Source organism: Beta vulgaris, chromosome 5 (genome assembly GCF_026745355.1).
Source record: "Beta vulgaris subsp. vulgaris cultivar EL10 chromosome 5, EL10.2, whole genome shotgun sequence".
Classification (NCBI taxonomy): domain Eukaryota; kingdom Viridiplantae; phylum Streptophyta; class Magnoliopsida; order Caryophyllales; family Amaranthaceae; genus Beta; species Beta vulgaris.
In genome coordinates this window covers 2,495,621-2,521,394 of record NC_079206.1, presented here as the reverse complement: position 1 = coordinate 2,521,394, position 25,774 = coordinate 2,495,621, and the positions used below count along the sequence as shown (strand labels likewise).

Below are 25,774 nucleotides of genomic sequence, written 5' to 3'. Positions count from 1 at the left end.
AGAAACTTGAGAGTATTACCGCCACGTGATAACGTCAAAGGCTTTAATACTAACTACTAACTGAACTTTAAACCAATGCAGCGGAAATAACTTAAATAACTTCTCTTTATTATATAAACTTTTTGTACAACTATATAACAATACAAATAAAAAAAAAAATAACAACTCCTTGACTAATTATGATTCCTCACTAGCTCCCCCATATGAAGTATGCATCAATCAACCTGTAAATTTTGCTCACCAAAAGGGTCATTATAGGGACAAAGCCATAAAACAAAACAAAACAAAAGCGTGTCAGTAAAAATACTGAGTACATGTATATGTGAAATATTAAACTCTTTATTTAATCAAACTTTTGAAATATTTAATTTCAAAAAACCTTTCTTGGATACTTGATAATACTTATAATATAAAGTATATAACCTTGATAAAAATCCTTTTTCCTTGCCTAGGTACCTTGCCTAAAGTGTGCACACCCCCCAAGTTTAGTATTCCTTACTGAGTCTATTACGAGGGGAACTACCTTGTCCACATGACTTATACAAAAAGTACATGGGTAAATAAATAATAGCTACCGTTCTTGCTAATAAATAACAAGCCGTGGCCTCTTTATAATTGTGATCATAAAAGATCACATGTCTAATAAAAATCCTTCTGAAATAATCCTCCTTTAAAAAGAATAATAATTCTTAAAACTTAGCCATACAAAGGCATAAAAAATAACTTGCTCAAGGGTTAACCTTTGAAAAATAATAGTAGTTCAAAAACACTCCTTTTTAAATATTTAGACATGAATCTAAATATCAAACTCCTTCTAAAATATTTGAATATAAATTCAAAGATAAAATTTTATAAATATATTAAATGAAAGACATAATTCAAAGTTCATAAATAAAATATATAAACTTTTAAATATGTTCCTATTAAACAGATGCAATTCATAACAAAACTCATAAAACTTATATTTCAATCCAAAAGATTTTCCTAAAAACATAATACTACACTTGCAAAACAATTATTAAAGATCTACAAATACACGCACCTTGAATAAATAATAACTACTAGGGAGAAGAGAAAAGGTAGGCTAAAAGGGAGAGAGAGCTTAAATTTGAGAAAAGAGATTTATTTCTCAAATTTGGTGTGAAAAATATGATGGGTGGAGACCCCTATTTATACTAGTTGGAAAAGTAGAATCGGAATAGGATTAGGAAACTAAAAGATAGATTTAGGGAAAAAGATAAACTAATCTAGTTAGGATATAACTAATATTTACGCTTATCCAATTAAGATTAGAAAAAGATATAAATTATCCCATAATATATAATTATCTAAGATAAAATAACTAAAAGATAAGAAAAATAACAAAATTAACCAAACCTCATCACAAGTTCACAACCGTGTGAGATAGGCGGTGGAAAAAAAAATTCTTTTTTTTTTTTTTCTTTTTATAAAATCTTTTTCTTTTTTTTTTTTGCAATTTCTTTAAAATTTTTTAAATTGTTACTAAATACTTGAGTTTTAAAACTAGTAAACTTAGGCCCAATATTTATTTGGGCTACAATTTATTTATAAATACTCAAAATCTTTTATAAAAGCCTTTTTAATAAATAATAAGCCTTTTTAGTAAATAAAACCTTTTTAGAAACTAAAAATTTTCTAAAAACATAAATATTAACTTACTAAAAAATACGGAGTATTACATAGGGTTTTTTTTCCAGTGATCTTAGTAAAATAAGTTCAATTCAGTAAGTTATGTAAATAATATGTTTTAAGTTAGCCAAGTTATAACATATAAGATGAATTATGCGGATATAAATCCGACTAAAACAAGACCAAGGTTTGAATAGATTTGCCATATTGACGTTTGGATTTCGGTGAATTAAACTCATTCAATTATGACAATGATATTAGCCAGACTAGTTTGACGTACGATTTACAACTTACAACCCAACATAAAAAAAAAAAAAAGTAAAAATAGAACGATAGTGTGCTTGTTGGGTTGTTGGTAAGGGTGTGCAAATATTAGGATCGAATCTTAATTTGCACCGCTCAAACTGAAAAAGTCATGTCCGATTCTCGTTTTGTCTAAAATTGTGATTCAATGTTTTCGATCCGAATCGAAAACTCTGAATTTTGTAAAAAAAAATTCAAAATAATATGATTATTGACTTATTCCCTCCCTGACACCAAATTTCAATTGAAATGCTAAATCATATATTTAACTCCGTGCTTTCTTTTTCATTCTTCTATGAGGATTAGTCAAATCTGAGAAAATTAAAATCGAAAATTAGGTCCGAAGATGATTTATGTATGAAACATTTTTTCCCCAAAACACGCCCGGACTTAATTTTTCCGATTCGGTCCATGGTCCAAGAAATTCAAGCATTTGGGTCCACATGTCCGATCGGTCCGGATCATAGCCCAAGTTGTAGGCCGCCCCTTGGGCACATTATTGAATGTGAAAGCGCATCATAGGTAGTGGTGTCAGAAACAAATCTAATCATTGTGTCAACCTGATATTGACCTGACTTGAACCTGGTTCGACATGTGACAGTCAGTCCTCGGACCTAACTGAAACCTGACTGAGATTACCCACACATGCCACGCACCCGGCAAGATCATATTCTGACATGACCACACAGATATGTATTCAAACCAAAACCTGACTATAACCCAACCATATATTAACACAAAATTCGACCAGTCCCAGTAAATGTCAGGTTTAACCTGATTTGTTTATGATCTACCCGAGTTCAATTATAATTCATGTTAGCTAGATAAAATAAGATCTGCCTTATTTGTTCAAATTTTTCAAACCAACAAATTTGGCCGACTAAACCCCACAAAATTATTAAAATTCAATTATTGTAAATATATTTTTACTAAAACTAAATTGAACAAATATTGAGTTGAACTTGACAGATTTTAATTAAAAAGTGAATTTAACTCAACCAAAGTTACTTTGTAACCAAACTAATTTATTATTATCTAGATCAAGTTATACTCGAATTCACAGGTTAATTATTTTTACTTTGATATTTTTTTAAACTTATTATAATAAGGTATAATAACTTGAAAGATGCGAGTATTTTACTAAATTTAGAGTTAACTTAACATTATGATTAATAACTTATGACTTGATCGAGTGATTTTCTAACCAAATAACTACAAGTCTACAACTACACTATTATATTATAAGATTTTCTAGGTTTTTTATTTTTCAAAAACTGATAAGATAAAATTAAATAAATAACATATATTAAAATCAAGTTCCTAAATTAAAACTGATTTTATTTCAAACTATCATATCTTAAAACTTATCTTTTATTTTAAAAGTAAATCTTATCTTAAACAACTAATGCATAGTAACCAAGTAGAGATTTATTAAGAAAAACTCTAAATAAATTCTACATATTAAGATAACTTTATGCAACAAATTCACTAATTCTTAGATACTTTTGACTTCAAGTTCAACGAGTTTCTTTTGACACCTTGTTCCATTACCTTTCATTTGTCACATACTTACACGAATCTTAGAAAATAAACTCTTATTTTCTACCTTCATGCTCAATTATACTACAACTCAAGAACCGCATGTTGATAGCTCGACCTCTGAAACTTCAATGTGCTAGTTCCTTTAAGGAACTTCGCACTCATAGTTCCTGCTTAGAAACTGCTTGTTTCAACTCTGAAACTTTATCTTGCTGCTCCCACTCAGGAAATGCTTAGTAACTTCATATTCAATGTTCCACTTAGGATAATCATAAGAAACGCTCTGTTTGTGTTCCTTCTGGGAACTCTTCTAGGAATTTTGTTGTTGCTTGCTTTTGTGACATTTATCTTGAGCTATGGTTACATCTTAGGAACTTGAATAAAGTCTAGCAGTATATTTGTAGAATATCTGGATGTCTTCCTCAGAAACTTCACTTATCGAAGATACATGTAATCGTACATGACTTGTTCTATGTTAATTTAGTATGCACATTTCAAACATATATGTTAGTTAGATAATCATCATTTGCTTACCATCAACAACACACTACATGATTCAACTACAATGAATTTTTTTCATTCAAACAGTGTTAGTGGTTCTATACTCTAAGATAAAAGTAAGATGCAACCAAAATCAAATAGGAGAAAGATGATATGTGAAACTTATTTATGAATTTCTTTTAATAGGATCGAATTGTAAAATCTTATTAAGATCCTACCATGTAAAACTTTATAGTTGTCTAGGATCGAAAGATCCTACAATGTCAAGATTCTACGTGGGATCATGATACATGAGGTCCTTCTGGATCGTAAGACTCAGATCCATATTTTAATAACAATACTACTTGTGTTAATTTTTTTAAATTCAACATTTGCCTTTTTAATGAGTATGCTAAAATAATCGAATTTTGCATCTAAAAGACACTGAGTTATATTCTCTCTCCACAATTTCATCCTTTAATATATCTCAATTACAAAAAACAAATTGTAGAGCATAAACTATCTAGAAAATGATGAATGAAGCAGAATTGGCAATGGCAATGGATGACAGAATCAATGCTCACTTTACTCCACTTAAGAAAAAGAAGCAGATTCAAAGGTGAATTGGTGCAATCCCTTCAAAGAATATGTTTTTTTTTTAGGGGGGGTAAAATATTCTTTGAATTGCTATATAAGGCTTCTTGGTAACTCCCTTTAATCATCAAGCTCCAAACACAGCAATACACAACCTTCCTTTGCACTTAAAACCCGAGTCCCCAGCAACATCCCCTTCACCACAATCATGCAGATGTACAGGTGTGAAGCTGAGAAAATACAATGCAACAACGGGGGTTCTCAGGGTTCCTACTCATCTGACTACAAGCATGATGCACACAAATCAGCTGGCTGTGTAGGTGGCCAATCAGGCCACAACAGCCATGCTAGCCATGTCTCCGGACACAACGGCCATGCCAGCCATGTCTCGGGCCACAACGGCCATGCCAGCCATGTCTCGGGACACAACGGTCATGCCAGCCATGTCTCGGGACACAACGGCCATGCCAGCCATGTCTCAGGACACAATGGCCATGCCAGCCATGTCTCGGGACACAACAGCCATGCCAGCCCTGTCTCGTGCCACAAGGGTGCCAACCATGTCTCGGGTGGCCATGCTAGCCATGGTTTAGTCCACCACAGCTCTGCCAATGCCTCAAGCCACAATGGTCATGCCCATGCCTCAGGCCACAATGGTCATGCTAGCCATGGCTTGGTCCACCATAGCTCTGCACATGCCTCAAGCCACAATGGTCATGCCAGCCATGGCTCGGGTCACCAGAACTCTGGCCATGCGAGCCATGGCTTGATCCACCACAACTCTGGAAATCATGGAGGTAGCCACCACTCTTCACACCATGTAAGTTGTGAGGTCAGTGAGAAGAAGGAAGAGCACTGCAAATCTGGACACATGAAGATCAAGAAGAAATCATCCAAGAACTACAAGTGCAGTGATGACAGCAGTGACAGCGACAGTGACAGTGGACACTGTGCAAAGGCAAGTGTTTAATTATCTACTTGTCTAAAAAAAATACTTCCCGTTTTTTTTTTACTTGCAACAGTTTGACTTCCACGCTTGCCAGTGCATAATCTCAACCATCAATAAGTTTAATTACTGATAAATAAAAATTATAAAAAGTATATATTCGAAAAATATACATTCAACGAATTTGACAAGATCACACATGAATATGTTTTTCCTTAACTATAAATCACCAAACATAAACTAAGTAGAGTTGGTGAATAGTGTAAAACTCAAACCGTTGCAAATAAAAAGAAACGGAGGAAGTACATTGAAATATTCTTACCTTGATTACTAATAGAATAACATGATATGCTTACTATTGTCTCTGGTCCTTGCAGAGGTGCTAAGCAAGCAGAACTCAGGCAACAGCCGAAGATCGAAGTTCAGATGCTTCTGATAAAATTATAACTATATTTATAAGATTATGATATTTCGCAAATAATGTCCACCTTTTACCATAGCTACGCACCATTTCATAGGATATGGTATAGTGCGTGTTATGCAAGAATGGATGGCTTCCTTATTGTACTGCTCGTTTTGCTTATGAGTTATCAATGAAACAGTTTATGATGTGCACTGCTGTAGACTTTTTTAAGGATACTAATGAGCCAAAAACTAAGACAATCATCAAACCATTTAAATAATCGGCATCACTAACTAGAGTTTGCAATATTATCTATGTTCATCATTTCACTCGAACATTGAGATGAATCGAAAAAAGGTTGGATTATTCAAAAATAACTTATAAGTGGGACTGTTTTAATGGTCAATGTAAATAATGCAAAATTCGATATGATACAAGTGAACAAATTGGACGAAGTATCAAAAGTTGATATTATGAAAGAAAAAAACATTGAGGTGAATCCACTAACATTTTAGTATATTGCTTAATAACTATTTCTTTTATATATTCCTCATTTTTCTAGTTCAACCATTTCTCTCTGCACGTTGTCAATGCAAAAATTTAAGTAATAATATCTTTAAATGAGTCTAAGAAAATTAATGATAAATGATATTGAGATTTTAAGATGAATCTAGCAAAATTTCACATGATTATATTTTTGTGCTTTAGATAATACAAGTATGAAACATGTAAATGTCCCATTTACTTTTCCATCTTTTTTCATATGTCATCTCATTTTTTAGATTTTCACTCACTTTAGTTTATCACTTTATCTCTCCACGTTTTCATTTTCTCTCTCATACTTTTGAATTTCCTCCTTAATTATCCCCCAAAATAAATTGAGTAAACTAAAAAAAAAATCAGAGTACAGGAGGGGCAATAAACCCTAATAGTTAGTGGGCAGCTTGCTCACTAACAACAATTATTAAATATTTTTTTCAAAACGTTACCTTTTTGTTAAAAAAACTTTTTGATTAAACAAAAGTATAAAAAGGCAATCTTTTGTGAAAAAAGCAAACATGTGATTTCTCCCATAAAGTAAAAAGTTGTATTGATTTGCATGTTCCGTTCAACTTTTCCCCTAAAAAGTACAATTGCTTATTTATAAGAATACATGTTTGTGTGTTTAAAACACTGACTAAAACTAAATTAACTCTTGTTTGTCTGTTTGAAACCCTTGTTTTTGTTAGATCAACTCGTGTTTGTAATGTAAATATGTTGAAATGACAATATTGTCCTTGGTAAGGGGCAAGTTGCCCACTAACAATTAGCGTTTTATCACCCCTCGGGAGTATAGTAGAAGATTTGAGATTGACACCTAATCATCCAAATAGCGGCAGCGATCAGCGTTTTATCACTCCTTAGGAGTACAAGAGAAGATTTGAGATTGCCACCCAATCACCCAGACATCAATCAACCGCTTAAAGACAAACGTCTAAATAGGGGTGTTCATAAAAAAACAAAACCGAAAAACTGTACCGAAATATCGAATAATCGATCAAAATGGATGGTAATCGTACTAATGAAAAAATATTTAATGGTACAGTTACCAAACCAATAAAATTAACGGCTAGACGTTACGATTATGACTTTTGAATAAACGGTTAACCAAAATACCGAAATATTTTTCTCTATTTAATTATTGTAAAACTTTTTCAAATAATTATATTAATTCTAATATTTGTTACTAAGTTACAATAATTAGAACAAGTATGTGATTATTTGAAAACTCTAGCACTAATAAAATATTTTAATTAGGAAATGGAGTAAATTTTTAGTGTTAGTTATGTTTTCCAATAGATTTATATCCACTTTATAATATAGTTTATATTAAAGTATATATAATATTAAAATATATGCACCAAAAAATAAAAGTAAAAACATTTGTACATTACGTTAAACATAATAGTGTAGCTTAAATAACGATTAATGGTTAACCTAAAAACGATTAACCGATTATGCGGTAACCAGTTTAAACGGTCACGGTTCGCAAAAAGAGCGAACCAGAACTCTCGATTACCGAACCGAAATGTTGTTTCGGGACGATTAACCACCCATGAACACCCTGCCTCTAACTACTAAGTTGGTTTTCAAACAAAATAAGATAATAAAGATATTAACATAATAGACAAAGAGACAAAGAATTTGATCAAGTTGATCTCGATACATAATAGTATTCATTTTCGGACTCATTTGAGGATTTTCCTTATCTATCAAGTGAGCGCACTTCATTAAAAAAAAGTTTGTAGTGTTCGGTAGGGGGGTAATTTATGGCGGTACAAGATGTCCATGGTAAAGTAATTTTATATACAATATCTTTTCTCTATGTTTATTACCATTAGTAATCAATGATGTCGTCATACATTGCGGATTGTAATAACTTTACTATTGATATGTAACATGCTATGCTAAGTTCTATTTTCAACAAAAAAAAAAATGAATGATGGAAACTAATGAAGAAAAACACATACGAGGTGGAGAAACATTACATTATCAGAGTTCTTTTGTCTAGAAGATGTACAATATAAACGCGTTACATATACTCCTTTCATCCCAAAAATGTTGCTACATTTGTTTTTTCACAGTTTACAAGATGTAACTTCAAACACCAATATCTTGAGTTACATATATGAAAACAATATAAAAATTCTATATTTGGAAAATACAAATTGGTACAAATCAAATAAGATCCAACATAACTATGTTTTTTCTTATGTATATCAACTAAAAGACAGTCAAAGTTACCAAGTGAATAGTGCCAACGATCAAAATATAGCAACATTTTTGAAACAGAGGGAGTACTATCAGATGACAGACACACAATTGGGCTTGCTTTCAGGAGCTTAAAAGGTTCTGAAGACACATAAGCAGCCGCACAAGAATACAAGATAATATGAACTACTGCAATAGTGCACTTACATACTACATAGTTATGTTAGAAACCTCCACATATCTCTACATGTTAAACATGTATCTAATAATTTTTTATTTATTTTTTTATTAGGAAATTAAGTCAGCCCAAGGACTAACCCTTACCAGGCTACTAGCCTGTAGGAAAGACCAACACATTGGCTGGTAAGGCATGCATAGCATGCTAAGAAAATACCCTAATATAATGTTGGGGGTAAGGATTGAACCCCTAACCTCAGGGGCCAAGAGGAGCGCTCTACCCACTTGAACTAACTCCTATCCTTACATGTATCTAGTAATTGCAGTGACTTACTTTGATTCATAATACCTATATGAATTGATAAAATAATTTAAAAATCACCATATGCAAGGACTTAACTTACCAACAGATTTTTTGTTTCACAAAAACATATACGAGCACTTAAATACTTAATGCATATTACACAAATATGCAAAGCTTTTTTGTAGTTATAACAAAACCTCCTCCTGTTGCATCGAAGACAAAGTGCATAGTGTATATATATTAGGGACTTGAAGGCTAAAAACAATGTGCTATGGAATGATGTTGTTCCTAGGCCTGAGAAAGTGTTTAGGAAAATAAAAGCTTAAATTTGCTGTAGAACAAAAGCTACATTAAATGATGAATGGGGAGGGGAGGATAGGAGATGGCTACATGAGTTAGCTGTTGATAGTAATTAGTTTGATGTTTTAATTGTTGGCTCTGTAGTGGTTTGTACAACAGTAGCTGGTAGTTCACTAGTTTGTATTATGTTTTTGTGGCTTTGGCTTGTTTTTGGTAATAAAATCTCACATTTTACCCAAAAAAAATGCATGTCATTTCTTCTTGAAAAAGAATATCAGATACTGAGCTGTATGAAGATTGAAAATTTATGCAATTGCTGATATTGAGTATGCAAATTGTATTAGAAAAACGCATGCTATATTCCACTTTGAGAAGTTGCACCATTTAGTGAAGAATCTCAAATTTTATTATAGTATATATTATCCTCCTCATGGGGAAATATGATGCCTTAATTACCTTTGTGGCTTTGTCAAAGGGAACAAATGCAATAAAATTAAGGACCTGATGCATCAGAAATCAAGTGGGCGAATATTTGCTGAACTGCACCAGCCACCACTGCATGTCATGGGCTGTATGATAATATGAAAGAGCAATACATCAGTTCCAGAACGGCCGTTAAAAGAGAAAAAATCCAAAATGCATAATAGTTAGCCACATAAATCTGGATGCACCACCCACTATTAGAAATTCACTCAATTCAGAGCTTGTTTTCAGAAGAAACCAGTCTTGGCGCCTTCCAATGCAGCAATGCCCATCCTCTAACTCTCAATTATGTCGAGAAAAGGATATTGTAGAACAAAAATCAATTAGAAAATGGAGCCATTTGCTAGTATCAATGCCCACTTAAAGAAAGTAGATTTAAATGTGAATAAATGCAAGCACACAGCCCTTTCAAAGAATAAGTTTATGGGGAGGGAAAGAAAAATATTCTTTGAATTGCTATATAAGGCTTCTTAGTAACTCACTTTGATCATCAAGCTCCAAACACAGCAACAAAACCTTCCTTTGCACTAAAAACCCGAGTACCCGACAGCAACAAATTCACCGCCATCATGCAGATGTACAAGTGTGAAGCTGAGAAAAAAGAATGCAACAACAGCCATGGTAGCCATGGATCGGGCCACCAAAACTCTGGCCATGCTGGTCATGGCTCATGCCACCAAAACTCTGGCCATGCCAACCATGGCTCAGGCAACCACAACTCTGGCCATGCCAACCATGGCTCAGGCAATGCCAGCCATGGCTCATGCCACCAGAACTCTGTCCATGCCAGCTCAGGCCACCAGAACTCTGGCCATGCTAACCATGGCTCATGCCACCAGAACTCTGGCCATGCCAGCTCAGGCCACCAGAACTCTGGCCATGCCAACCATGGCTCATGCCACCAGAACTCTGGCCATGCCAGCCATGGCTCATGCAACCAGAACTCTGGCCATGCCAGCCATGGCTCAGCCCACCACAACTCTGGCCATGGACATTGCGCAAAGGCAAGTTTTTAATCCACTTCTTGTCCCAAAAACAATTTAAATATCTTAACCTTGATTACTAATAGAATAACATAGTATATACTTATTCTTGTTTCTGGTCATTGCAGAAGTGCTAAACAAGCAGAACTCAGGTAACAGCCCAAGATCAGAGTTTCAGATGCTGCTGATAAACATCGAACTATATTTTAAGTATTATATTATCCCACAAATAATGCCTCCTATAAGGCTATGCAAGAATGGCTGCCTTGCTAATTGTACTACTTGTTTTGCTTATGAATGAAACGCTTTTTGCTACTATGCTGTGTACTGCTGTTAAAAACTCTTGCAGAATTTTCTAAGCATAAATTACCATGGAAGCAAAAACTAAGACAATCATCAGACCATTTGAATATTTGGCATCAGTATCTAGATTCTAGACTCTAGAGTTTGCCAGATTAATCAATGTTCATCATTCCACTCGAACACTGAGATGTATTTAATTTCCAAGGATCTTTAAGAATTGGAAAGTTTGCCTAACCATCAGGTCATTACAGAAAATATAATACTCACTTGATCCTTTTTTACTTCTACTTTCACAATCAACTTTGCGAGCAAAACTTTGATCATTATTATCTATCACAATTGAGTAGTTATGTTCTCCATAGTTTTTAGTTGTACTGTTATGATTATCAAGTTTTGTCTATGCACTATTTTGAACATTAATATTTTCAACTACTTATTATATTAGTTATAAAAAAAATCATAAAAAAATGGTATTCTGAAATAATACATTGAGAAAAATTCCAATAATATATTTTACATTCTAACATTTTTTTATATATTAGTGAAAAAATAATCCGGTCAACATGGATTATGTGAATAGTACAAAAAATCAACATGGTACAAGTAAAATATATATACTTCCTCCGTTCCATAATAAGTGAAACATAGAAATTGGACACAAGATTTAATAAACATCACTTTCAAAAGCCAAAAAATCATAAATACCATTTATCACTATCTACCAACAAATTGTAATGGTTACGGAATGTATTATGACCATTTCTCCCCTTTATTTTTACCTTGAAAAATATCGCAGAATCGAACCCCCCCCCCCGGGTTTCAAACACCTCTCATGGCGTCTCCATCAGATAAGAGATCACACAGCTGGGCCGAGCTTGCTTTCAGACTCAAAGATTATGAAGACAAATCTAAGCAGCCGCACAAAATAATACAAACTACAGAAGCAGAACTTAAGGTAATGATAGAAATTTAGCTAGGCGTGCACACAGAAGTTCAGTGGACCCGAGCATTATGCAACAAGACTTCATTTCATTTATTGATTGATTACATTCACAAGATTGTACATATATGTGAGAGCTCATGTCTCTCATTCTTACTTGCTTTTGGGAGAACTCATATTTCTTACTACACCCATAAGCCGTAACCTTGGTAGAATTCGTTGGATTTCTCTTGATTAGCTCACCTTTTGAAATACATGCACATACTTGACTAGCTCTCTACACTTGTATAGTATTTCATATCTCTACATCACATATCTTTGTTTTTTCTAAATATATCAGCACTTGATTTTTCCACTTAGTGCAAGATTTTTCTAGACTACATACACTATATTTTTCATTACCCATCTAGATTTTTCTAGATTAACCTCTAATAGATAACATAGAGTAATGAGTAGTACCTTTTTTCCAAAGAGCAATTATATAGATTAATGAGTTTAAGTGGTTCTATTCACAGCCCTCCAATTCCCCCCCCCCCCCCTTCTCTTCTTCCAGGGAAAAGGGCAAAAAAGTTGGTTTTAGAAAGAAAAAAAATTAACTGAAGCTGTGAAATCAGAACAAACCTCAAACACACCACTACTTGCAGTTGCAGCTTCAGTGCTGGAGTTTCAAGTAGTACACTAAAGATCGGCTGTTACACATATTAAGTGAAAACATAACCCATAGGTTAAGTAATGCTGCTAAAAGCATAGATCTGTAACTCTGTGATTCTCAATCCCATCGCCTCGCATCCTTCTGTAAAAGGGGGTGGGAGAATGAAAATGTAAAGAGCCATTTTTAGTCATTACATGCATACTATATTGATTCTTGTATAATGTTGAAAAGTATACATCTTTCACATGCATTTTCATTCATTCAAGAAATTTATACAAGTCATATTTTCTCTAATCCATTTCTCAGACCAGGAATTAAAACATCATACTAACAAATACTGTAACTCCCCTCGAAAACAAATACTGTAACTCCCCTCGAAAACAAATACTGTAACAGTTAGATCATATATATCCCTGAGGAAAAATGTGTGTGGTTCCTGAGTTCTTGTTAAAAACGAAGCCTAAATGTTATTTTTGTACAATCTTTTCTGACTTATGGGTGACAAACTAAATTAAAGCACGCAACTCATTAAGCCTGTGTATTTTTTGTTTAAACAAATAACACTTGTTTGCATATCACTTCTCAGATAAAGGTCAATTGGACACAACCTTTACCAGTATTGAGATTATGTCGATGTTGATGTACATCAACTTTAAATCTTCCTATTCTTCTTTCCCAATTTTTCAGCTATTCTCCAATATGGATGCTCATACTTTTTATCTCGAGTCTCGACCGTCCAAGCTGATATATTCCTATTTCCCATTCTCTGGCAGTTATTATGCACCACTTGTGCTTTTATATGATATATTAAAGACATTACATTTGAAGGATTGCAGTGCAAGAGAAAGAATCTTACTACTCTGTAGCTTCTATAAATTTTCTGCTGCAGTTGCCTCATCAGCATCAAATTAAAAGAAAAATCTCATCTTTCAAAAATAAAAACCTTCGCAAAAGAAGTAACAGTTTTTCTCAATAAAATGGCCTCAACTAAACTGCAAAAACCCACAAATGAAGAACACAAATTCAGTCAGAAGATATCAGAAGTGACCGCTTGGGGAAACAGGGTGTTTGGGCAAAAACAACAGGAACACCAAGCAGTGGCCAAACACTGTACTACATGCCATTGTCCAGCATCCAAGGACACAAAGCCAGCGTGTAATGATTTACAGAAGAAAGAAAATGCTAACACCATCTCTGTCAAAGACATGAAATCTGATGCACACGCAGTGACAAAGAAGAAAGAACACGCAAGTACAATCCATAAGGATGCCAAACATACTACTTGTGCAGAGCTGAAGAAAGAGGAAAAGCAGCATACAGCAAATTTTCAATCAAAGGATTCTAAGAAACCTGCTGGTGCAGAGATAAAGAAAGAAAAGAAGGAACACCATGCAAAAAGCAACACAACTACTGCATGCAACACATTGGTCAAGAAAGAACACAAGGATGAACCAACCAACAACCATTGCTTTTCGAGCATGGCAGATCACTGGAAGGAGAAGATCATGATGATGAAGAAGGCTAAGGATGGCAAGTGTAAAGATAACAGCAGTAGCAGCGGGAGTGACAGTGAAGATGACGCATCTGTGATAAAAAAGGTACGCATTCAAACGAAAGAAATTCCTATCTGTATTTTGCTCTAACTTCCAAACTAGGAGCAGCATGATTTTCAAAAATCTTCTAGATATTGCCAGCAGAAATACATGCCAGAGAGAACATGAAAGCAAAACTCCTCTTATGCAACTTCATGTCTTGTCTACCCCTTGTTTTGCTCCAAGTCTCCAACACAATAAAGAAAGAGAGAAAATTTTCCCCCTAAAAGATTATGTGATCAGCTTGGATTATCCAATCAATGCACAAACTAATACTTCTTTTTCACATCTTGCAGAAGGACAAAAGACACTCTTAAAAGACCAGAACTACGTATAATTGAGAGGCTACTGCAAAATCAACAAGGACACAGATAAAACAAGACATAAGAAAATATGAACGGTGTACTCTTACTCGAGTTCAGAGTAGCGAGGCTTCAGAATTTAATAGTATCTTTCCTCTATCTTCAATCACTTGAAAAATTAGCAGTTTGCAGCTGCTATTCGGGGTTGCTGACTTGCTGTTAGCATAATACATTCCAGCAATAAGGGCCTGTTTTGATATTTGTGATGGCGCTTTTCTATTACTTTACTGTCTCCAGTTTCTAAATACTTTAAGTTGTGGCCATTTTGATATTTGTGAACAATAGTGATGTGACTTGGCTGCCGTATTCACAGTGCCATAGATTACTACAAATATTATCTTCTCAACTGTGGTCAAGACCCACCCCCCCCCCCCGGGCTATAAAAAAATTAAGAGGGGGAAGGTCTCTGAGAATTGGAAAATCAGCTCTTTTGACATGCTTATTTGAGCTCGCATTTCTACCATATGATAACTCAAAATTCAAATGGAGACTCAAAAGGAACCAAAAGCAATCTACAATATGATAACTCTATGTCTAGCTACACCTTGAGACAACAGTTTAATAGTTAATCATGATGCTAACCCCTATAATCACATGTTAAGTGGCGATTACTGCCAAAAAGGGTTGCCAAGTAATCCAGGGAGTTCAAACCATTATACAATTGTAATATTCTTACAAGTTACATAAACAACAAAAACTAGCAGTGATCACCGTAATTAAATTGCAGAAACATATGACGATAAACAAAAGGGCAGTGTCACTAAGCAGCATGCCTATGGCAATATAGTTTAACTACAAAAAGGGGAAGAGAGAGACTGGTCATGCCATGTAGAAATGGATAGCAAAAATTGGACCAACCTCTATCATCCAAGGCACTCTACTGCAGTCAGCACACTAAAGAGCATTTCACTGCTAATTCTAGTAGAACTGAAGATTGTTATGATTCACAAAGGCTATTGGCAACAAATGAAGCAACAGACTGGACAGCAGACTCCTCAGCATCATTTTGAGTAACCCCAGTTGCCTGCAGATGCTTCTTACCAATTTTGAACGAGTGATCTCCGCCTTCAATCACGTGCAAGTCATTAATGGGCTTGATGCTTTTACGGACAGCGTTCAACTTATCCAGAGGGCATAAACCATCTTTGCTACCCTGCACCCCCGTCCCAACCACCAAAAAACAACGAAATCGGATATAAGAAAGTACTTGCATGTTACATCACAATATTTTCTCAGCACAATAGTTTTCTATCATTTTAAAAGGCAGATAAAAGTGGTTACGAAATAAGAAACTGGTACCTGCACAAACATGACAGGAACTGCGAGCTGAACCAATATCTCATCCCGTATTGCTCCATTCATTCCCTGAAACAGTAAGTGCTATTAATTGTTTTATTTTCTAATAAACCATGAATTACATTCATCAAAGAAGAAAGTGTGGTTTATCATCTTGAGCTACATCAAGAGCAATATCTCAACATAATATATATATATATATATATTCAAATGATAAAGTTAAAGGCAAACCTTCAACGGGTACCCCAAACAAACTATTGCCGAAGCAGAGATGTCCTTTTGACTTGCCACCATGCAGCTAACTCTACATATAAATTAAAAAGAATTATTTAACAACCTCCATTCTCAAAGAAAATGCAGCTAGTTGGCTACTGTACGCTACAACTAAGTATCTCGGCTAATTACATCTGATTTCTTCAACAAAGCACTCTTTGTAGTATAATAACCTCACTTTCATTACCTTAACATGAAAATATTAGCATATACAAAGGCATTTATCACTTATACCCTGTTACACCTCTACTGAGGTATATTTATTCCAGGCGTAAAAGGAGGGGCGAAAGAAATCTAGAAGCTTCTGTTTTGGTGTGCTGGCCTATGATTGGCAATCATAGCAACATCAGCCAATTTTTCCTTATTCGTATGCAAGCTTTTTTGTCTTTCAGTGAGAATAATTCCGTTGGCAGGTATTTCCTAGGGCAGCCTATAAGAGTAAGCCTTTAAATAGGGAATGGAAGGGAAGAGAGAAGCATCCAGAAATTGAGAGCTATCTGAGTATTGTAATGGAGAGTTTCCAGCCTCTCGAATTGCTGTGAGAATTATCTGGTTACACTTATCATTAACATGTATCTAATAATTACAGTGATTATTACTTTGATTCATAATACCTATGTGAACTGATAAAAGAATTTAAAAAATCACCATACGCAAGGACTTAACTTACCAACAGATTTTTGTTTCACAAAAACACTATATACGAACACTTAAATACTTGATGCATATTACACAAATAAGCAAAGCTTTTTGTAGTTATAATAAAACATCCTCCTGTTGCATGGAAGAATGTGTGTATGCCTAAGAAAATGCGTGGGCTGGGAGTGAGAGATTGTCAAAGATGGAACGTAGCTGCCATTGGCAAGTATATATGGCAAATAGCACAAAAAGAAGATCTCTTATGGATCAAGTGGGTGCATAGTGTATATATTAGGGACTTGAAGGATAGAAACAATATTCTATGGAATGATGCTGTTCCTAGGCCCGAGAAAGTGATTACGAACATAAAAGGTTAAATTTTCTGTAGAACAAAAGCTAAATTAAATGATAAATGGGGAGGGGAGAATCGGAGACGGCTAGATCAGTTAGCTGTTGATTGTAATTAGTTTGATGTATTTATTGTTGGCTCTGTAGTGGTTTGTACTAGATTAGCTGGTAGTTTGTATTATGTTTTGGTGGCTTCGGCTTGTTTTTGTTAATAAAATCTTACATTTTACAAAAAAAAATGCATGTCATTTCTTCTTGAAAAAGAATATCAGATATAGAGCTGTATGAAGTTTGAAAATTTATGCAATTGCTGATACTAAGTATGCAAATTGTATTAGAAAAACGCATGCTATATTCCACTTTGAGAAGTTGCACCATTTAGTGAAGAATCTCAAATTTTATTATAGTATATATTATCCTCCTCATGGGGAAATATGATGCCTTAATTACCTTTGTGGCTTTGTCAAAGGGAACAATTGCCACAAAATTTAAGGACCTGATGCATCAGAATTCAAGTGGGAGAATATTTGCTGAACTGCACCAACTGCATGTCATGGGCTGTCTAGAGGATGATAATATCAAAGACCAATACATCAGTTCCAGAACGGCCATCAAAAGAGAAAAGATCCAAAATGCATATAGTTAACCAAATAAATCTGGATGCACCACCCACTATTAGAAATTCACTCAATTCAGAGCTTGTTTTCAGAAGGCGGCCTTCCAATGTGGCAATGCCCATCCTCTAACTCTCAATTATGTCGTGAAAAAGATATTGTAGAACAAAAATCAATTAGAAAATGGAGCCATTTGCTAGAATCAATGCCCACTTAAAAAAAGTAGATTTAAATGTGAATAAATGCAAGCACCCAGCCCTTTCAAAGAATAAGTTTATGGGTGGGGAAAGAAAAATATTCTCTGAATTGCTATATAAGGCATCTTAGTAACTCACTTTGATCATCAAGCTCCAAACACAGCAACAGAACCTTCCTTTACACTAAAAACCCGAGTACCCGACAGCAACCAATTCACCGCCATCATGCAGATGTACAAGTGTGAAGCTGAGAAAAAACAATGCAACAACAGCCATGGTAGCCATGTATCAGGCCACCAAAACTCTGGCCATGCCAGTCATGGCTCATGCCACCAAAACTCTGGCCATGCCAACCATGGTTCAGGCAACCACAGCTCTGGCCATGCCAGCCATGGCTCATGCCACCAGAACTCTGGCCATGCCAGCCATGGCTCAGGCAACCACAACTCTGGCCATGCCAGCCATGGTTCATGCCACCAGAACGCTGGCCATGCCAGCCATGGCTCATGCCACCAGAACTCTGGCCATGCCAGCCATGGCTCATGCCACCAAAACTCTGGCCATGCCAGCCATGGCTCAGCCCACCACAACTCTGGCAATGGACATTGCGCAAAGGCAAGTTTTTAATCCACTTCTTGTCCCAAAAACAATTTAAATATCTTAACCTTGATTACTAATAGAATAACATGATATACTTATTCTTGTTTCTGGTCATTGCAGAAGTGCTAAACAAGCAGAACTCAGGTAACAGCCCAAGATCAGAGTTTCAGATGCTGCTGATAAACATCGAACTATATTTTAAGTATTATATTATCCCACAAATAATGCCTTCTATAATGCTATGCAAGAATGGCTGGCTTGCTAATTGTACTACTTGTTTTGCTTATGAATGAAACACCGTTTGCTACTATGCTGTGTACTGCTGTTAAAAACTCTTGAAGACTTTTTAAGCATAAATTACCATGGAAGCAAAATTTGAGATTGACACCCAAGATCAAGCGTCAAGTATTTTTACTTTTCTAAGCATAAATAGCGTATATGAGTTGGGTGAAAGTCAAAGTGGTCGAAGTCTAAAGGAATGGGGAGAGTAATTAGAAAATTTGAGATTGACACCCAACATCAAGGGTCAAGTCGGCTGCTTGAAAACAGACTTGCAGCTCCTAAGCTGGTTAGACTTTGCTTAACCATTTTCATAGGTCTCTCCTTGCAGAACTACATATAAACATTGTCAAGACTGCCATTTATCACTATCTACCAAAAAACTGTAATGGTTATGGAATGTATAATGACCATTTCTCCCCTTTTTTTTCACCTTGAAAAATATCGCAGAATCGAAAAGGCAGAGATGATAAAGTTAAAGGTAAACCTTCAACGGGTACCCCAAACAAACTATTGCCGAAGCAGAGATGTTCTTTTGACTTGCCACCATGCAGCTAACTCTACATATAAATTATTTACAACCTCCATTCTCAAAAAAATGCAGCTAGTTGGATACTGTACGCTACAACTAAGTATCTCCACTAATTACATCTGATTTCTTCAAAAAAGCACTCTCTGTAGTATAATAACCTCACTTTCATTACCTTGACATGAAAATATTAGAATATACGAAGGCATTTATCACTGATACCCTGTTACACCTCCACTGAGGTATATTTATTCCAGGCGTAAAAGGAGGGGGGAAAGAAATCTAGAAGTTTCTGTTTTGGTGTGCTGGCCTATGATTGACAATCATAGCAACATCAGCTAATTTGTCCTTGTTAGTATGCAAGCTTTTTTGTCTTTCAATGAGAATAATTCCGTTGGCAGGGATTTTCTAGGGCAGCCTATAGGAGTAAGCCTTTAAATAGGGAATGAAAGGGAAGAGGGAAGCATCCAGAAATTGAGAGATATCTGAGTATTGTAATGGAGAGTTTCCAGCCTCTCGAATTGCTGTGAGAATTATCTGGTTACACTTATCATTAATATTAACCCTCTTCTTCCTCATCTATTTCTTCTTCTTTCTTATTTTACTTTCTTTCTTTTACTTGCTAAATATAAAGTTGTGTTCTTTATCTACCTTGGGTTGTTAATACCGAGTGCAGAACTTCCCAGTTCATAACATACCCATTGCTTGGAAAACTCGTGCAATAAATTCCAATGTCTTGTGCATCACAATGATCGTAGCAAAACACTTTCCGCAACCACAAACATTTAAAGAAGAGTGAATCTATCAAATATATCAATCTCATGTTGTGTATTCACGATGAATCATGATTTGCACGGCATCACCATGAATTTTGAGGATCCAACTACACTCCCCATATGCTTGTTCATTGAATTCCCCGTATTCTCTGCCACACAATTGTTCTTAGAGGCAAGGTCATGAGTATGGGTTAATCGTTTAGTCCAATAGATGTACATAGACATGCTCAAATTTATAACACTGCATTAACAATTGAATGCAATACTGGATATAACTTTAGTGCATTTGCCTGACCCGCCTCATCAATGACTTGTTTCATCTAGTTTGGCAATGAAGAATTACCCTTTACATGATCGAAGCTATTACAGCTTTAAGAAAGATAAGGACATTTCAAGCAGTAGCCATAATATGAATCAAAAAATTCCTTTGAAGATCACTAATCATTAAAGTATCCTATTGGCCCCTGTTGTTCTTGCTACATTGCTTTAAGCAGTTATAATAACCTAGAATTTCTTGTTGGAGTAATAAATAACGTGAATAACATCTATAACCAACATATTCCCAAGCACTTCAAGCTTAACAAGGAATTAACGAGTATTGGCACGGTGAATGAACGACAGTACAAGACTCCAACATTCAATCAAACTCAAACCATCAGATCAAGAATCATAACTACCTATATTATGTTGAAGCCAAATGGGTTAAAACTCCTAGAATGCTGGTTACCTGTAATAATAAATGGAAAACCACTCATATAATTAATACATTCTTGCGATTTCTTGATGCAATTGCATCCTAGATACAGTACCAAATTCATTAAGGATAGGTTACGAAGACACATCTTTAGACTTCACCTTTTGAGTCCTTTTTACTTTTGTCAGTCTCCTCTTGTGCTCTCTCAATTTCAAGATTATAACTCTGATTCTCCTTCTTACAAGCCCCTATCAGCAATTTCTTTGCTTTAAATATATATTTTCTTTTCTTACAAGTTTTTCTCAATTGCCTACTTCTAAAACCTTAGCAGTTAGCAGTAAGTATACTGAGAGACATGAAAGTCCAAATTCAAAAACAACTTGAACTTAGCTTTGGATATGACCTCATAAATATCAACTACGTTCACATTATGTATCATTTAAAGCATCACAAGCAGAGAAGCGAATTACTTGTAAGTATATATGGAGCATAATATAGGCATATATCAGTACATCAATAATCACCTTGATCCCATTGATTTTCCAGCCAATATTAGAGGGTGACCAGGGTATTCAGCAACTGCCTTTTTGACCATATCTGCATGAAATTCCACTAACTTTTCCGCCTTGGGAGGAGCTCTCTTCTTTCCACCAGCCAAATCTACCATAACATATATTTTCCCATTATAAGAACTAACAGCATCATAACTACTCCAATAACTAGCGCATAACAGCTTCAACTTGCCTACCACAGTACCACGTCAAATCTGATTAACTAACGATATCTTAAACCGATAGGAAATGACTAAGCTAACTCACAGGGATAGTCAAATGTAACTACTTCAACAGCATGCAAAGCTTCTCCTAGCATCTCCTTCCATCTGCACAAAACATATAATCTGCTCACTCTAGTAGACTACTAGTATTATCAATTACATAAAATTCTCACATACAGCTTAAACTTCCTTAACATATATAAAAAGAGATTATATAGCACATAACTGTGTACAGCATGACATAAAGTAATCTAAGCATTTAAACTGAAATACCAAGGCTTCCAGCAGTGTAGAAGCTTATATTTCCAACACAGGATGATGTACGGTATATAATTTAGCATAATACTCCCTCTGTCTTCTATTAGTTTATCCGTTTGTTTTTTCAAAGTCCAAGTTCATTAACTTTGACCGTATTGTAACCATTGATACCGAGAATGTGGTACGTGGCCACGTTCCAGTGGACACGTCCCGGAACGTGGTACGTGGTACTTGGTATGTCTTACGTTGTCTAGGAGTCCATCTGGTTTAATCTAGAGGTTGCATTCCGCGTTCCCGATCCCGTACCACATTTCGGAACGTTCTACGTTCCATGTAACAATGATTTTAGCACTAATATATGACACTAAACGATGACATGTGTTATCCAATATGTAGATTTAGATTACAACTTCTTATAAACTTATCATTAACATAAAATTGAAGATAGCAACGGTCAAAGGCATATCTTTCAGACCGTCAATAAAACATAGGGGTAAACTAACAAAAAACGGAGTGAGTATAGAGAATTTAGTTTTCCTTAGTCTTTACCTCCATAAAGATAAAACACAAGCTGTCTAATAGGGTGTGCAAAGCGACATATGGCAAAAGGCCCCACTAGAGCCCAAAAGTCTGAATTCAATGTTTGTTTTAGTCATATTGTTGAAACCCGAGCTTTATTTTGTCTAAAGTATTTTAATAGTGATTATTTTATAGAATACATTATTTGTATTGTTACAATCTATGCATAATATGTTTATATTTAGGGCCCAACTTTATAATCAGGAGCCTCGAAAATTTTAAGAAGGCCACTCAAACGCATACCTATCAAAGGAATGGTGCCACATGGGCCATGTCACAATGTGAGAGTTTAACCATCAATCTATTACAATTTCGATGTTTAATGTTTCAAAGTAAAAACATAAAAGTCTTATAATTATATATAACTATAAATACGTAGACAAGTTTTTTTTTGATCTCTAATACTTTTATTAAGGTAATATATTCTTTCAACCTAATTCCATTGAAATTGTTATTTTTACCCCTGATTCCTTAGAAGTTTTTTTAAACAACTCATCATGCCATAACATCTATTTTTCAATTTCTCACTAATCAAATCAATTATGAAATTTCTGAATAAAAATATATTTGTTAATTGCATCTAACCTAGGACATCGCCCGGGCCAAAACACTAGTTTTGTTCTAAAACAAGAAACAGCCAAAGTTTCCAAATTCTAATTATTCAATTGCAGGTATGACGTCTAATGAATTTAGATAACTTCTGTTAAGTTCAAATAAGTTTTAACACCTTACAAAATCAACTTTGTTTACCAATAAGATAAGTTCAATTTAGAAAACTATAAGTGAAGTGACACTCACACACCTCATATCCTATCAAATATTTTGCAGATTTTTTCTCGCAAACACACAAAAAAAGAGACATCCAGATTTTACAATGTTACTTAAATTTCTATACTTTAACATCCGCCATTTTTCTAGATTAATTGTTATAACTTGTAACACTTGCATCTAATTAATCACAAACAAACTTAAGTAAAATTACAAAATCGAGAGAGAGAAAACCTAATCATCCAATCGGAAGTGGAAGGAGCACCAGCACCGTGAGCAAAGACGACCAGCGGCGATAATTCCTCGAGATTCGACGATTTAACGGCGTCGTTTTGCGACTCTCGCTCGTCAGTACGACGGCGTTTTGACGCCGGTGGTGAATCCGCCATTGTTGCGGTGTTAAGTTTCTCGGAAATCGAAGCGTAAATGAGAAGAAAACCCTAACAAACAAATTTAGTTTGAGTTACATTCAAACAAAAAATTTAGTTTAGAGTTTAGCACTAAAAAGAAATGAAATAGTTTAAGAATTTCTTAATTTTCGCGCCAAATGATAAAAGTGGGCCACAGTCTACTGCACAATGATAAAGCCCAAGTCACAACTCACAAGTCACAGATTATTTTTCGTGGATCATGGGCCTGGCCCGTCTTCTATTTTCTGAATTGATTTTTATTTTCTTTCTCTTTTCACTAAGTATCAAAATAGTGTTACATTGTTTTCTTCAACTTATTTTTTTCACATTTTTAAGATATGAAAAAGTTCAGAAAAAATTTTAAAATAAGAAGAGTAAAGAGAGGTGCATGAGAAAAAGTAGTGAAAAGTTAAAAGAGTTCATAATAGTTTAGACAATGTTTGAAAAAAATAATAAGTTGAAGTAAAATATTGTTAGGGTATTGTTATCTTTGTAGCAAAAAAAAAAAAAGTATTGTTATCTTAACTTTTTTTCTTAAACTTATATATATTTTTTAAACTTATATTAATATGTTTTGAACATTCTCCATTTATCTCAAAATTTTAAACCAATCTAAACTTTTTCTTAATTTTTCTAACTTTTCTCAAAGCTTTTGAAATTGGAAAAAGCTATATGCAGTCCTAAGGGCTGCATATAAGAGGCTTAAAAGGGAAAGTTTATGAATAATAAAGCATTGATTACATCGATTTATGTGTGATTTTATCATAAATATCATAATTTATACCAATTTAGGAAATATATTTAATGCTTATATGCAACCCTAAGGGTTGCATATAGCATTACCCTTTAAAATTATACACTATCTGACATTTTGTTATATTTTGTACTTTTCTAGAATTTTGAAATTTTCTTCATTAAGTATTTTGGAATTTTTGTTACTCATTTTTGGTATCGTTTGGAAGATTGAAAATGTAAGGTTATGTAATGGTTAAAACAATTTATAGAAGGTAAGTTATTATTTAACTTCGACGAATATATATATATATATATATATATATATATAATATATTATATATATATATATTATATATTATATATATATTCCATACCAATAAACGTGCAAAGACAACAAGTTTTTATAAAATTGAAATTCCCAATGATGCTCACTTGATTTTATATGCATTTCCTTATTGAACGCTTAAGAATAGTTTGTTGTAGTGAATTATTATTTATTTATTATTATATGTTGAAGTTCAGTTTAATTGGGACTTTAGATTATGATGAGTTGAACTTAATTGAGTTCCCTAGCTAAGTTAGTAGTAGCTACAATTCGGAAAGTTTAGCGTAAATTTATTTTTCTTTTGATATTTAACAAACTTAGTTGTGTTGGTGACATTTATAAATGATAATATTTTAATTGCCTTCACTTAATAATATTAATTATCTAATTTACATTTTATTTATTATTAGAATAGTTTCTAAAAATATCGGGTGTTATACAATTTACTTGATATGAAAAGTATATGTCGATGATATGAAAATACCGGATCATTATTATTCAACATAAAATACTATTGGATATATGATTGGTTATATAAAACTATAGAATTGATTATTAAACTTTATCCCTTCTTTTGATTTGGTTACTCGCTAGTTGCTACTACTGCCTCTCAAGTTTTTCAAGTAAAACAAAGAAAGATGTGACCGAAATTCAAAACAAAGACTATATTGCTCAATAAAACAAATGCAATATTTTGACATTGATGTGAAAATAATTGAAGATTGAAGCATGTGATGACAATAAAAGAACTTGACCCACAAGTCAGGCTTTAAATTTTTCTATCTTTCAGAAGTTTGTCAAAAAAAACTCGATGCCAATTTAAGTTTTTCGTCTCAACTTCCTATCTTAACCTTAACTGAATAAAGTGGCTGTTGATTTCTCTCAAGCCTATGAACATTGAACAGCAAATAAATTGT

At 34.2% G+C, this 25,774-nt stretch overlaps 5 protein-coding genes across 8 annotated transcripts; 4 read left to right on the top strand and 1 right to left on the bottom strand.

Annotated features, from left to right (window-relative positions):
* The first annotated feature begins 4,682 nt into the window (after positions 1-4,682).
* LOC104892172 (uncharacterized) lies at positions 4,683-6,127 on the top strand. Its single transcript, XM_010678012.4, has 2 exons — positions 4,683-5,524; positions 5,890-6,127. The coding sequence occupies exons 1-2, from the start codon at positions 4,775-4,777 to the stop codon at positions 5,896-5,898; spliced, it is 759 nt and encodes a 252-aa protein (XP_010676314.1). The 5' UTR covers positions 4,683-4,774; the 3' UTR covers positions 5,899-6,127.
* Positions 6,128-8,426: 2,299 nt separating this feature from the next.
* Positions 8,427-23,877, bottom strand: LOC104892171 (uncharacterized). 3 transcript variants are annotated; one of them, XR_789889.4, is made up of 8 exons: positions 23,622-23,877; positions 21,826-21,887; positions 21,532-21,667; positions 16,290-16,362; positions 16,062-16,127; positions 15,621-15,915; positions 12,778-12,949; positions 8,427-10,016 (listed from the first exon to the last, which is right to left on the bottom strand). XR_789889.4 is itself a non-coding variant. In XM_010678011.4 (6 exons), exons 1-6 carry the CDS (start codon positions 23,774-23,776, stop codon positions 15,700-15,702), a joined length of 708 nt encoding a protein of 235 aa, XP_010676313.1. In that variant the 5' UTR covers positions 23,777-23,877; the 3' UTR covers positions 15,387-15,699. The 3 variants fall into 3 exon arrangements, 1 of the variants encoding a protein (XP_010676313.1); XR_789891.4 differs by lacking the exon at positions 12,778-12,949; XM_010678011.4 differs by lacking the exons at positions 8,427-10,016; positions 12,778-12,949 and having other exon boundaries at positions 15,387-15,915.
* LOC104892168 (hypothetical protein) lies at positions 10,406-11,228 on the top strand. Of its 2 annotated transcripts, XM_057394873.1 has the most exons (3): positions 10,406-10,761; positions 10,792-10,934; positions 11,042-11,228. In XM_057394873.1, the coding sequence occupies exons 1-3, from the start codon at positions 10,549-10,551 to the stop codon at positions 11,067-11,069; spliced, it is 384 nt and encodes a 127-aa protein (XP_057250856.1). In that variant the 5' UTR covers positions 10,406-10,548; the 3' UTR covers positions 11,070-11,228. The 2 variants fall into 2 exon arrangements, with proteins under 2 accessions (XP_057250856.1, XP_010676309.1); XM_010678007.4 differs by having other exon boundaries at positions 10,407-10,934.
* Positions 13,424-14,984, top strand: LOC104892169 (uncharacterized). Its single transcript, XM_010678008.4, has 2 exons — positions 13,424-14,406; positions 14,697-14,984. Exons 1-2 carry the CDS (start codon positions 13,786-13,788, stop codon positions 14,715-14,717), a joined length of 642 nt encoding a protein of 213 aa, XP_010676310.1. The 5' UTR covers positions 13,424-13,785; the 3' UTR covers positions 14,718-14,984.
* On the top strand, positions 18,265-19,036 carry LOC104892170 (uncharacterized). The gene is made up of 2 exons (XM_010678009.4): positions 18,265-18,744; positions 18,850-19,036. The coding sequence occupies exons 1-2, from the start codon at positions 18,404-18,406 to the stop codon at positions 18,875-18,877; spliced, it is 369 nt and encodes a 122-aa protein (XP_010676311.1). The 5' UTR covers positions 18,265-18,403; the 3' UTR covers positions 18,878-19,036.
* Positions 23,878-25,774: the final 1,897 nt, after the last annotated feature.